Raw genomic sequence first — 13,996 nt, forward strand, 5'->3', positions numbered from 1 at the left:
CGCACAGGCCCCGCCCACCACGGCCCCGCCCCCGTGCGATGCCCCGCCCATTTGTCTGACCCCGGCCCCGCCTGGCCCCGCCCCCGCTGCCCCCCCACCCCCCCCGACGCGCCGGCCCGGCCCAGCCCCGCCCGCCCGCCCCCCCGGTGCCCCGCGGAGGGCCGGGCCGGGGACCGGGGACCGGGGGCGGTGAAGGGGGGGAGGGGGGGGTTGGAGGAGGAGGAGGAGGAGGAGGAGGAGGGCGAGGGCGGGCGTCCGCCGCCCCGCTCACCGTCGCGCAGCGCCGCGCACTCCAGCCAACGTCATCGGGCCGCGCCGCGCCGTTGCGTCACGAAGCGGCGCCAAGGGCGGGGTGAGGCCTGCGCGAGGACGGAGCGGCCGCGGCCTGCGCGGTCCCGCGGTGTCATGGTGAGTGCGGCCCCGGCCCGGCGCGTCCCCCGGCCCCGGCCCCCGCCCGCCTCCCCCGCCCCGCTCTCACTGGTGCCCTCCGCAGAGCCATGGAGCCGGGGCGCCAGACGCTGCCGCTGGAGAACGCCTCCATCCTCTCCGAGGGCGCCCTGCAGGACGGGCACCGCCTCTGGATCGGCAACCTCGACCCCAAGATCACCGAGTGAGTGACCGTCTGCGCGGCGCCGCGCCCCCCGGGCGCTCCCGGCACCCCCCGTCAGCGGCACCGCCTCCCCCGGCCCCCGGCCCTCGGGGGCGCCGCCTCCCTCCCGCTTCCCCGCCCCCAGCAGCGGCACCGCCCCCCCCGTTACCCCCCGGTGGGGCCGTGTCCCCCCGCACCAGCGGTGCTGCCCCCCGTTACCCCCCGGTGGGGCCGTGTCCCCCCGCACCAGCGGTGCTGCCCCCCGTTACCCCCCGGTGGGGCCGTGTGCCCCCGCACCAGCGGTGCTGCCCCCCGTTACCCCCCGGTGGGGCCGTGTCCCCCCGCACCAGCGGTGCTGCCCCCCGTTACCCCCCGGTGGGGCCGTGTGCCCCCGCACCAGCGGTGCTGCCCCCTTCTTACCCCCCAAAGGGGCCGTGTCCCCCTACAGCAATGGTGCTGCCCCCCCCGTTGCCCCCCAAAGGGCCCGCACCCCCCCCCAGCAGCGCAGCACCCCCGGACAGTGACACATCTCCCCGCCCCGGTCCCCCCCCCCCCCCCCAGCCGCTGGCGTTCCTGCCCTGTCCCTCCCCAGCCCTGGCCACCCCTGAGGGCCCGGCGTTAGGTCCCAGCGCTGCCCACTCTCCGGTGCCGGGGCCTTGCCGGGGTGTGGGGTGGGTGACAGTTCGGGGGACCCGCGCTGTGGGTTCCCCGTGCCCAGGAGGGCAGCGCAGCCTGATGGAGCACAGCCCGCTCTGGCCTCTGCCCTGCAGCGAGGGGTGATGGGCACCCACTCGAGCAGATTTGCCAGCCGGTCCCAGGTCCCACGGCGCTGAGTGGGTGCCCCGGGGTCTGCCCGGTGCCGCTGCCTGGCAGCGGATGGCCTGAAGGGGTGGGGGGGGGTGGGGGGGGGTCTCCAGGGCTGCGCTGGCCCCGCGGACCGAGGGGCTCAGAGGCAGGCGCTTAACTACTGCAGAGAGCGATCCCCGGAGTCACCGCTCAGGCTGGAAGGCCAGGAGTTGAAAACATGTTTTCTAGACTAGGGAAATGTTAGAATTTTAGGTTTGAGACTTTCAGGGTGACCGAGTGCCTTGTTTTGTTATGTTGCTGGTGCCAGCAGCGGGGTGTAGGTTGAACAGAGGAGAGTTACTCGAGTGACTGAGGGGTAATGAGGTAGGGTGTGGTGTGATGGGCTGCTTATGGTGGATAAGTGCATGAATCAAACGCATGTGTGTATGCATTTTGTGTTTTCTCCAGGCTACAGATAATTATCTTCTGAGCAAACATCATATTTGAACAGCTAAATTGTCAAGGAAATATGACTTGCTGTCCAATATTTGGATAGTGTGCTGAGAAATCAGTAGGTTGTATAAAAAAAAAAAAAAGCCCAAACCAAAACAATTTGGGGTTTATACACTTCTAAGAAACAAGCATTTTTGATTAACTATTGTATATGCCTGTCATGGAATACTTTTTCTTCCTGCTTCTTTTTGTGTGTGTGCAGGTGCTAGGTTTTAATTCTAAATGTGGTTCATCTTAGCAGAGCAGTTTTCTAATAGCCTCTAAATGGAATCATTAATGCATTGTGCTTTTCAGCCATTCAGCTTTGCGTGGTTTCTGCATTAATTACCATTTTTATCCCACAGCTATGTTACTCTGGTTTGTCCACATTCACTGACCACGTAAAATTCAATATAGGACTTCTTGAGCGTGTTGTTTGCTGAGTCCTTAAAGATTCGGGAAACTGGGTTAGCGTGAGGGGAAGAACAGTGGGTGTTTGTAAATGCATTAGATCCTTCGCTTCCCGGGGTGATCATTAGTGGGGTTCTTAAAGACCTTTTCAGCCTAGGTTGTTCCTCTGAATCTAGGCCAGACAAATAATAGCTTTATATGGCAAAATTTACTGTTTTCATAGCTTGGGTGAAATGAGTTTTGTGGGTTTCAGTTGGCTTCTTACACGAGTGGGCTGTTTCTCTTCGAACAACCTGTTGCAGCTGCATGAATTCAGCAGTCTGGGCCTGGGGCACGGCTGCCCTGGTGCCCTCGCTGCCGGGGATCGTGTCTAGAGCAGCAACACGGCTGGGGGCAAGGGGCTTCGTTCTCCAGCATCATCAGACCTAGAGTGCTTCCATGCTACTAAATGTTTAAAGTTCACCCAGTGATGAGTGTCAGTGCTTGTTGCTTATTTCAGGCTTTATAATTCTGTGTCTTGCTTTTGGTTTTACTTTAAAAGTGGCTGTTCTCTCCTGCAAACTATATTGTAATCTGTTTCCTTGTGAATAAAAAAAGAGGAAGTTCCTTTTAACACGTTGTCAGTGGAGAGAGAAAGAGTGCAGTTTTGCGTCAGGTCAGTAAGTTTCTATAAATCATCTCCACCCTTACTTTCGTATCCTAACGGCTCACATCTCTGCTCATAGTTGCTTATCTGAATTATCCCTGTTGGGGTTACTAATCACATGACTAAAAACATACACCTGAAAACTAAATAGCTGTTTCTTCATTTGCTGCTTTTATCTGATTTTTAAAGGGTTGCCCCTGCAATTTCTATGTTAGATTTGTTTAAGACGGAGTAAAGTTGATTGAGTTGTTAGCAGGGTTAATAACTGGGTGTGACTTTCTTGAGCAGAAATGAGTTCAGAAAGTCTTGAATTAATCCAAGACTTCCATTTAGAGAGCAACCTATAGCTGCAATCAAGCGCTAGGGAGTTAATAGGTAACATACACATTTGAGCACAAGCTGCAGTAATAGGAATTTATAAATGTAGGGCTGCCCACAAATTACAGCCTGCAAGTTGATGGCTTATAGGAGGTTTTTGCACATACTGAGTAACTGTGACTCAGATGGGAGTCTCAAAGGATCTTGAACGCTGACATACCCTACGTACTGGGGTATGGTGGGTCTTCTGGTGGGCATTCCTCCTTACCAGTAATGTTTGTTTGGGGGACTTCTCTTCTATCCAGCATCCTTAGAGGACTGTTCTGCCTGTGGAAGAAGATAGTATTAGGAGTCTGCTGAGTGTACTCTCAGCAGCTGGAAGGAGGTGAGCTGCCACCATAGGACCGCGCAGCTGTTCATGGTGCAGGACATCGTCTCCAGGCACTTCTGATGCTGAGTGATCCCTGCTGTGGGGCCCGCCGTGGCAGTGCACGAGAAGGGCAGCGGATGGTCAGTTCTGGGTTTGGTATTACTGAGCAAGGAAGCCAGGGAGTCCCCTCACCGTCACCGTGAGCATTGCTTGGTGCAGCATTTGTCCCCCAGCTGCCCAGTGGGGTAGGAGATGTGCGGTGGCACAACCGTTTGTTCACATGACCTCTCGGTGCTCTCGTCCTGCGGGGGAAAAACCCTGTACTTTAGTTATGTCTCCTGCGTGGCAAGCAGAGTAGGACTGCCTCCTCTGCCCATTCCTGTTCGTGAAGCCTTTTGAGATTTTTAAAGTTTTGCCTGTCCAAAATGTTGCGCTTCCAGCTCTACAGCTACACATACATATTACCTGGTTTACAGTAGCCTTCGAATGACCATTCATTTTCCGCAGGTATGAAATAGCGGGTGTTCAACTTCCTTGGCTGTTCTGCTGCGTGTCTAGGATCCCATCTTGATGAGTCTCATCTAGAAAACAATGTGTGCAGAAGTTGTTGTTACAGACTCCTCCTGACTCCCAGTGGGGCAAAATTCTTTGCAATAATAGGTTTCGCATGTGGCCCGGTACCTTTGCGGTATCCTTGGGACAGCATTGTTCAGAGGAAGCCTTGCCTGTGTTTGAATAGCGCTCGGGGTGCCAGGAGGAAGAGCGGAGGAAAAGGAAATGGGGGAGCTGCTGGTTTGTCGCGCATTCACATCAGATGACGGGAAGTGGAAATTGAGGTTGGCTGCGGTGATCTGTGCAGCACGGTGGGGCCACATCTGTGCGAATAGCTTCCCAGCTCTGGATAACCCAAGTCGTTGCCATAGTAAAGCTTTTTACACGTTCTCGCTTTTTTTTAAGGCTTCGGGTTTTCCGTGGCAGGTCTTCCTTCACTACTGAAGTCCTCTTGGCTTGGAGACTACTCGTCAAGTTACTGTTAATGCCCTCACTATGTTAACAATAACAAGTCATAATCATAGCCTGAAACTTTTAGTTATGCAAGGCTTCATTTCTGAACTGTTCCATGGAGAGCAGGTGACCTGCAGTTGTAAAAATTGCGTGCATGGTTGGAAAATAGCATTTCCATCATCTGCAGTTTACGGATTCTAGATAAAATAGATTACATAGGTTGCTGCTAGACTCTTAATGAAATTTGTTTTAAAGGAACAGCTACCACTCTGCTGCTAAGAAAGTATTATTTGAATGCAGAGGTCTTCAGGAAAAAAACCCACAAAGCGTTCCTTTTAGCAGGGTGGCTGCAGGGCTTTTGTTGTTGCTGAACAAAATGCAATGGGAATCATCGTTGCTCTTCCACTGCCCCTGTAATTGCCTAAGGGGGAACAGCATCCTGGTGGTAAGGACTCTATTTTCATACTGCCGAAATTGCAAGTGCTTTTTGTAGCAATATGTTTATAGAAACAACCCTGAGGTGCATTTACATATTTTGGAGGCTCTGAAGGTTCAACACGTGGGGTTTTATATACATCACGTCTCCAAAGTTAGTGTTTTCACTTGTACGTCTGTGACTGCTTGTTGGTAGCTTGAGGTGCAGTGGTGGAAGTTGGCTACTCTGTACCCAGCTCCTTTTTTTTTTTTTTTTTTTCCCCTGCTCTTGCTTTTCTGTCTCCCCCGCCTTCTGAGCAGAGACTGAGGGTTCATAGGCCTCTTGGAAGACCACAGTGCTCCGTCTGTATTCCAAAGGATGTAGGAAGCCTTCCATAATCAATTACAACGTGTTTGTTCCCCTGGGGGAAAACTTGGCCCTTCTGCACTGCTCGTCTGAACACTTGCTGCACCTTCACCTCTTTAAAAGTGCATATCCTGAATGTCCACCGTGACCCATCCTGTGAGATGACTCACATTCCTGGAACTTTCTTGCCTGGCTTCTGAAGCTTAACAAAGGGCTATGGCCCTTTTCAAACATCCTATCGGGCTTTATTAGGAAAAATGTTGTCTGCCCTTCCCATTTGGACTGTCCCTAAAGTTGCCTGATGCGTTTGGCCGTCTTGGGCCACTACTGGTCATTCACATCTGGACATGCAAGGTTTCATCCAGTGCCTGGTGGTCCGTGTGCACGTTGAGTTATCCTGGTAGGCTTTCAGAGTGCTGAGTGTTACCTTGCAAGCTGAAAACTGGCTTAGACTACGTGGCTTGCTAATGAACGCTGTACAGCTGATCAGGAGAAGACGAGTCCTGACTAAGATGCCCTTATTAAACCCTTAGACAATGCTTGAACTGTAGGGATGGGGCCAGGCAGTGAAATAGAAACAGGTGTCATTTTCCTTCTCGGTCAGCTAGTGTTAAACACTTTCATCCCAGGGAACCAAAAGAAGCTGCAAAGAACTTTTGGGATTAGATGTGGCCTGTACAACAAATGTGCTCCTAATTTTAAGTTGCTCAGTGCACTAGATACTAAGCAGACAGATTTACTCTGGTTTTTCCCAGTTTTATTGGAAACAGCACGCTCCCCACTGGATGGCAGGAAGATAATTGGCTAAATAAGTGTCTGACTTTCATGTGCATGTCACTGAAAAGCTGTCTGAGCCAGAAGCCCTGGCAGATTTGGCCTGGATGGTACTGAGGTTGTCTGGAGCCTTTTTTTGCCTGGTCTACTGTCAATTCCCGGTTGCAGTTTGTTCTGCTCATTCTTCTGTCTTCCTGCTTCCCCAGCTCTGCCAGGCAAGGGGGAGAGTGGCTGTGTTTCTGTATGATCTGGCCACGTCCTTGTCAGTGCACTGATACCGCTTGGCACAGGGAAGGGATGGGACTAGGAGTGCTTGTATGGGGAGAGGGAGGGCCGCAAGAATAGCCGGGATCCTGAGGGGCGCAGGGTGCTGTGGACTGGGCTAGGACTGCTTGTGCAGGGAGAGGGAATGCAGGGGATGGAGCTTCAGGCGGTTGTATCAGGGCTAGGGAGGGGGGGGACACAGTGTTTATGCTTGAAAGTAGGTGTGATTGAGAAGCAGGAGGCAAAGCCCTCCTAGGCTCCTAGCAAAACGTTGCATAATTGTCCAAAACCCAGCTGTTAATAGATCTTCTGCGTGCCCTTCAGCTGGCACCGCCGGGAGGGAAGGAAGCTTTGTGTCTTGGGGTTTTAGAGCAGTCGCTGATAACGCAGCTCAGAGCTATGGATGCTGAAGCGTTGCTGTACGGGGCACCCACCTCCGCCGGTGTTTGGGAATACGTATGACACAGCCGAACTGCCTGGGTAACTGACAGTGATGTGTGCGTGTGTGTCGGGGGGTTCCTCTCTATCGCCCTGTTTTCAGAGTGGTGAAAGGTTTCATAAATGTCTTCTCTCCCCTTCAGATACCACCTTCTCAAACTCCTTCAGAAGTTTGGCAAAGTAAAGCAATTTGATTTTCTCTTTCACAAGTCCGGTGCTCTGGAGGGGCAGCCGAGGGGTTACTGTTTTGTGAACTTTGAAACCAAACAGGTATGTTGCTTTTACCTAAAGTAAAATGACTGGCTTCTTTCCCCATCTTTTTTTTTTTTTTAGTGTCAATGTAAAGCTAAAACAGGAAGGGATAAGTTATATACCTTGTCTACACAAACCCATGGGCTCTTAACAGCCCCACTCCGTGACTGCTCCTGGAAGCAGCAATAGCGATTTCCTTTCTCCTGTGCTCTTTCTTCCTGGATCCTGCTTTCTAATGCTAATTGGAAAGGGCTAATTCTTTGGTCCGCTTTTGTAGCGAGCTTCTGGAGTTGTACAGTGGAGATGCTGCGATCCACACAGAGCCTTGGATCAGCCTGCCAGACCACCTGAAATCCAGAACTGCTCTGAAGTCCCCCTGGTTTTTCTTTGGCTTCATGAACGCACAAACACCAACTTCTGTGATGCTGCCAGATGTAGGACGTGACAAATCTGCAGCATCCTGGAGTGAACTGCCCCTGGCTGTCCATTTGGGGCTTCAGCTCTTGTTACAAGTCAAAATTTCAAGTCACGCCCCCCTGTAACATCAGAGCAGTAGTTATTTTGTCACAATTCTGCTAGAATTGTTCAACAGTTATGAAGAACAGTGTGTTTGGAGATGGCTTGTTGTTGTATGCCCTCATCTTTTTGCTGTGCAATTGCTGGTAAGGATGCCAGAAGAGCCCTGACACAGTGCGTTGGCTCTAGAAGCTATGCTGGAATGATTATTCGTGGCAAGGTGGAACAGCATTGCAACGTACATTTTCAACTGCCGTGAATCAAGTTTTATGGGAGTGTCTTGAAGCCGAGATTCCGCTGCTGAGCCTGGATCAGGACCGAGTGGATAACTCCCCCAGTGCGCACGAGCAGGATCTGGAATAAGCATAGATAGGTGTTAATGAGACCCATGTAATCATTGGAAAGAGTCACAGTATTTTCTAGAAAAATTCCTGTAGCATAAACTTCCCTCAGAATGCTGTTCCAGTGGCCTTGACATTTGGTATTTTCAAACTCCTGATCTTTTTCCCCATTTCCTCCCCCAAAACAAGTGAAAGAATCAGCCTTACTGGTTTATAAAAGTCTGGTTACTGAAATGAATCTTGGCATCTTCCAAAGATATTCCTGGATTGGGATACAATGGGATAAACTTTCTTTGCTGTCAGTTAGCTGTACTTACAGTAGACTGATTTGCAAAGAAAAAAGGCTCTTTACATCTGAGTTGGTTTTGACTAAAGACTTGGTTTGTTTATTGAACTGTCTTCCTGTGCATCCTGTGCAGGAAGCAGAAAAGGCGATCCAGTGTCTCAATGGGAAGCTGGCCCTTTCCAAGAAATTGGTGGTGCGGTGGGCACATGCACAAGTCAAGGTAAGCTGCTTGGTGTAAATAAGAACTGCTTTTAGTCTGCGAAATTGAAAAATGTTAATATTAAGGAACAATTCTTATCAAGGCTATCTTAGCCTGGCGAGATAATTTCACTCTATTCTAGGAAATAACTCTCATAGAAACACTATTAACAATCTGCTACTTCTCCTGTCTATGAAAACTCTGCTGGATTAGCTGTGAGTAAGAATAGGCCCTTTAACCTGATGTTCTTTAAGGGAGTTTCTGATCAGAGCGATATGAAGAGATTACTTCTATAAATGTCCACATTTTAACTTTTCCCAAACTTAATGAGTGATTGGCTGAAAGTTTGTATCCTTCCCTTTGTGGTTTTGCTCCCTTTTTGGATAGGAGATGCATGGAAATTCCCAATTACCAAGTACTTTGTTGCTTTGTTCCACTTCTGAAAGCACTTATGTGGCAGCAGCTCTAATTACCTCTGACTTTAAAACAACATATTTCACATCTAAGCTAAATAACCTTTTATTGCTTGCTCTGTTGCACAAAACATAAAGAAGTTGTTAATATTACCTTAGGCAGTACCTTGTGGAACATCCTTTTTTAAATTTTTTTTTAAATTCTTGTCTTGTTTCTCCTGCAGTTATTACTATCTGGTATTTGATAAAGCAATTTATTATGAATAACTTTCTTTGCGGATAAATGGATTTTGGGGGAGGCGGGGAGGAGCTTCTTGTTGTTATTTTCCTTTGGGTAGTTTGCTTTTAGCATGTGTTTATTATCCTCCAAGCAGCTTTCTACCCTTTCTCTTACCAAGTGTACTAGCGCATCTGTTTTGGATGCTAAAAAAAAAAGCCAAACCAGGTATCTCTGTTGGGGGAGGCCACGTTGTTTTAATTATTGGCTTCAAGGGCTCCAGGCTCTTGTCAGCATATCCAAGCTTGTGCAAATCCAGTCTCCATTTTCCTTAGCTGTGCGGCTACTGGAGCACCATGTGCTTCCAGATGCCTGAAGAACGATCGGGCCATAAAAGGACTTTCAGCCAGAGGAGCGAGTGTCTGCTCGGCTGGGAGTTCAGCGGGGTAGCGCAGTGCTTGGCTCTCCGGGCTACGCTGAAGAACATGCATAAATAATCAGTTCAGTTTGCATGGCATTTTCTAATCGGTGAATGGAAAGATTTAACAACATAAAACTTTGGCTTCTTGTAACAAGTGTTTATTTTAGACAATACCAGCACCATGCTAAGTAGTTTTAAGATGAGTGGCCAAGGCTTACCAGACAGCGTCAGTTTGAGCAGCTCTGCTGAAAAACAAACCTGACTTTGTGCCAAGCGAAATAAGGAAGCAGAACACTGCGGGTAGTTCAGGAGGCCCGTTGCCTGCAGAGACGACAGACTCACAAGCTGCTTTCTCAGACAAGAGGTGGTTCCAAACTGGTCTTTTTTTTTTTTCTTCTCTCCCAGCACTGCACAGTTCTGTGCAGCCGTGTGCTTGAGTTACCTTCTGACTCTGCACAACATCTGTGTAAAGAGTATAGCAATACAATACAGTAGTTACCTTAAAATTTACCATCTTTACTTCCTGCCCTTATATAGAGGGGAACAAGAAGTGATAAGACAGGGTAAGGTTTAAGGATCCATAGTACAATGCACGTAAGTGTTCAGTATCAGAGTCTAAGTTCCACGTTGCTACTAAACAAATATTATGGTTGGGATTTGTTCCAGCGTTTGGCCACCAAAATCATTCCTAGCAAAAGCTTTACAAAATCTGAGGTGTTGTTAATACAACTTTAAAGTGTATCTGTGCGCAAATGTTTCTTTGTTTGTAATGCCAGCTGACTTCAATCCTTGGTCTCTTGTTCGCAGAGATATGATCACAATAAAAATGAGAAGATCCTTCCAATCAGTCTGGAGCCGTCTTCCAGCACAGAGCCGCCCCAGTCTAACCTAAGGTAGGAGATGGGGTGGGTGAGAGGTGACCAAACTTGGGGAGTGGCAGCTAATGGAACTAGCTTCTTCAATAAGATCTAGAGTTGTTGGCATTATCTTTGTGCTAAAAATATAACATGGCAGAAAAGCTGTTTCTAGAAGGGCAGCATGCTGCGAAGTAACTCGTTCAGACTTCACAAGGTAACGCTTCAGACTTGAAGTTCATTTTCTAACCCGTGAAGCTACTAGGGCAGTAGGAAGGAAAAGACGTGAGGAGAGGAACTGGGAGTGTGTAACATTCCAGCTGCTTTGGCCAGAATGTGCTTTGTACTTCTTCATATGAATTTCAGTGAGAGGTTTTGTACTGTACTAATTTGATTAAGCAAAATGCTTGTGAGCAAGAACTTCTATAGCAGCAAAAGCTTAAAACAAAATCACAGGTAGTATTTCACATAAAACCATTTTTTTTTTCCTGGCTTTAGAGCGGGTAGGTCTTCTCTGCAGGATGTAGTTAAATTCTCAACCCCTCCGCTTGCCTAAAGCATGTAGTGCTGCTTTGCTAATTCACAGTTTGGTTGAGAGGGTATGTGATTTTCCTCTGTGTTCTGTCAGTGGCACCCTGTAAGGAACTGGGACTGGGGATAACGAATTTGCCTAGAGATAAAATCAGCTTGGAATTCAGAAGTAACACGCTGGGAAGTAATAAGCAGAGAGACCCGAGTCCTGCAGATTGATAGCTACGTCAGTGGAACGAAGGAGTTGTTTTAGTGAGGATGGATGCTGCAAGAAGCCACAGCAGGGAAGGGAACATTCCTTGGTCCATTCCCAATGGAGGACAGTGAATAACAAAAGTCCTAGGAATTTGGGGTGTAACCTAGGATAGCTTCTCCCTTTGGGATAAACCCTGCTAATGCCGCAATAACGTTTCTTCCTGACGTAATTAGAGTCTGGGGTTTTCCCATCCCGAGCGGTCTTGTAGCTGGGAGGAAGTCTGGCTTTCGTTTCGCTGCTGTTTCCAGCAGCGTTATCTGAGCTGCGCTCTGCTGCACGTGCTCAGACCTCTTTACATGACATCATTTTGCATGAAGTAGGAAGCCTGCTTGTGTACTTGTCTCGCTCAGTGTCCTCAAGAAAGTGCTGAGTAGGTGCAGGGACCGTTATTTTGTGGTGCTGTGATATATCTTGGAGGAGCAAATCCGTGCTGAGGATTGAGATGAAGTAGCGTGAGCTTTAAGCAGTAGATTCCTGCCTCCCAACTTCACGCTGCTTGTGAATGCAGCGGTGGGGGCTGCCTAGCCCCTCCTCGTGTGACTGAGTATTCGCATGTCAACAGAATCTCTGGATTGCTGTAGTCTGATTCCATGCTACCATCAAGCTCAATTTCGCTTCTGCTTTTCCTCTTTCCAGTGTCAGTGCAAAAATAAAGGCCATTGAAGCCAAGCTGAAAATGATGGCAGAAAATCCAGATGCGGAATACCCTGCAGCACCTGTTTATTCTTACTTCAAACCACCGGATAAGAAAAGGACTACTCCTTATTCCAGAGCTGCCTGGAAATCCAGAAGATGATGCTTATGAATGGATAATGGTAGCAAGAAACACTGCTGTGTATAGCTGGAGTCCTCCAATGCTTTTGTACTTTGTAGAGTGCGAAGGATGCTGCCACCTGAGCGCGACACCACTGTACCCGGCACCGAGTTTTGTAACACCTTAGGTGGTCTGCTGAATGCTCCTGACTGCCAGTGCAGCTCCGCAGCTGAGCGCTGTTCAGAAAAGTAGGTTCCCTTCAAAGCCTCTGATGAACGCGCCGACAACCTCTCGTTAGTGTGCATTCATTAGCAAGATTAGAAACAGTAACCAGTGTGTGGAGTAAAGCACATCCAAAAATACTCCATTTAACTGATTACTTTTTAAAGTATTTTTGAACAAAAACTATTCCGATTTGTGTTTTTAATGGAGGGGAAGCACTTGGTTTTGATTAACATTCTGTAGTTACCATGGAAAACTTTTTCATCTCAATAAAATTCATTTTAAATAGATTTTGCAACACTTTTAGTAACTGTGCATGCAATATTTTATAGGCACCAAAGCAAATTTATTTTGCATTTTGATTTGCAAACTTTAAGGTATGACTTTATGATGTGATAACCTTAAGGCAAGTCACGACACAGCACGGGTATTTTCAGTGTCCCTTAGGCTGTAGGTATGTGCCTCCGTGTAGGAACTGGTGTATTTACACACCACCGAGGTCTGCTCTGTGCCGTAAGCTTCAGAGCGCAGCAGTGGCCTATCTAATGTTTGCGTTCAGTGGCAGCTCTTCATAAACCAGATGTGACAACGCGAGAATAACACCGCAGCCTCAGGACATCCGTCAAGCACACGACCTCGGCGTTTGCCCGCCCGCCAGACCAGCGAAAGGTGGTCGGTTGTCCCTTGGTGTAACGTGGCGCAAGCGTTTGCGGCGCGCTGGTTCCGCGGTGCGCTGAGGGTTACCTGCACCAGGTGCTTAATTTACAAGTGTAATGGCTGGCGTTTCACTTAAACCGTTTGATCTGCAGCACATTCTTCTCCCTGAATGTTACCTGCAAAATAGAAATCTGAGGAAAAAAACCCATTGTCTGGCAGTGTTTTCTCCTTCGTACACGCAGCGCTGTGACTGTGCGTGCAAGGGGGACGTTGGAGGACGAGTGCGCTCGGGCCCGGAGATGCCGGTCTGATCGGCCGATGTCTGCTCTCTCTGGTCCTTCCTGTGGTGAATCTTCGCCCCGTCGGTCGCTCTTGAGTTGCTTCCCCAAGCTGGTTAACAGTGGTCTCAAACAAGAGGAGGGAAATAATTTTTAAAGAGCCCCTGGTTTCTGTACGCAGGTGTTGCTCGCTGGCGGAGCAAAGTAAGGTTTGTATTCCTGAAGCAGCGCCGCTCCCTCCGAGCAGAGCACGCTTCCCGCTGCCGAAGCGAGCGCCCGGGACGGAGCTGTGCGCGTGTACGATGGATGGATTGCTAAAAGCCCGAATTGTTCAGAAGTAGGTCTTGTGCTGTTAAATGTTTGCTTTCTAGTTTTTGGGTACCTGAGTAAAGAGAAAAGTCGTATCCTTGGGAGTTAGTACCCCTGTGAATGTCAGTAACACCCGTTTACATTCCTCTGTGAACAGCCTGTGTTTTGTTCCTGTGTGCCCGAATGTTTGTAGTCCTCCCGATCTGTATCTGTGTTACTTAGAACAGCAATCAATTCTATTTCTATTAGGAATTTAGAAAATACCTAGATTCAAATCGGGTGTGTGGTTGTGTTCCCGTCAGAAATATACTTTGATATTTATTTGTATTTAAATACAATTTGTTGACATTCTTACGGCTCTAAATAAACATTTAAAATGCATGCTTTCCTCCAGGAACGTGAGGGTGGCAAGCAGGAAGGGAGGGTGGTAAATGCTTGGCATCAGCTGAAGTCCACTGATACAAATCTGGGTACAAAAGCAGTAGTCTTTTTTTTTTTTTATTATTATTATTTTATTGTTTTCCCTACCAGAGTCACTAACAGAAGTGCCTTGTCTGTCCTCTGGCCAGACTCAGACCTGGGGGAGCTTTATTGCAGGTCGCTGTGTGTGTCGGTC

At 48.9% G+C, this 13,996-nt stretch overlaps 1 protein-coding gene across 4 annotated transcripts; it reads left to right on the forward strand.

The window, feature by feature from the left end:
• The first annotated feature begins 271 nt into the window (after positions 1-271).
• On the forward strand, positions 272-13,702 carry RBM18 (RNA binding motif protein 18). Of its 4 annotated transcripts, none has more exons than XM_082327438.1 (6): positions 272-408; positions 494-610; positions 7,018-7,144; positions 8,403-8,489; positions 10,327-10,412; positions 11,797-13,696. In XM_082327438.1, the coding sequence occupies exons 2-6, from the start codon at positions 498-500 to the stop codon at positions 11,954-11,956; spliced, it is 573 nt and encodes a 190-aa protein (XP_082183564.1). In that variant the 5' UTR covers positions 272-408; positions 494-497; the 3' UTR covers positions 11,957-13,696. The 4 variants fall into 4 exon arrangements, with proteins under 4 accessions (XP_082183564.1, XP_082183567.1, XP_082183565.1 ...); XM_082327441.1 differs by lacking the exon at positions 272-408 and adding an exon at positions 6,761-6,916 and having other exon boundaries at positions 507-610; positions 7,404-8,489; positions 11,797-13,702; XM_082327439.1 differs by lacking the exon at positions 272-408 and adding an exon at positions 6,761-6,916 and having other exon boundaries at positions 507-610; positions 11,797-13,699.
• The last annotated feature ends 294 nt before the right edge of the window (positions 13,703-13,996 follow it).

The sequence above is a fragment of the Platalea leucorodia genome (genome assembly GCF_965183815.1).
Source record: "Platalea leucorodia genome assembly, chromosome: 15".
Taxonomy (NCBI): domain Eukaryota; kingdom Metazoa; phylum Chordata; class Aves; order Pelecaniformes; family Threskiornithidae; genus Platalea; species Platalea leucorodia.

What these genes read in the sequence shown, in the direction of transcription:
- RBM18 (XM_082327438.1), top strand. Translation starts at nt 498, where the DNA reads ATGGAGCCGGGGCGCCAGACGCTGCCGCTGGAGAACGCCTCCATCCTC. An exon ending in CTCGACCCCAAGATCACCGA is followed by an intron (nt 611 to 7,017) that starts GTGAGTGACCGT and finishes TCTCCCCTTCAG; the next exon opens with ATACCACCTTCTCAAACTCC. An exon ending in TGAACTTTGAAACCAAACAG is followed by an intron (nt 7,145 to 8,402) that starts GTATGTTGCTTT and finishes CATCCTGTGCAG; the next exon opens with GAAGCAGAAAAGGCGATCCA.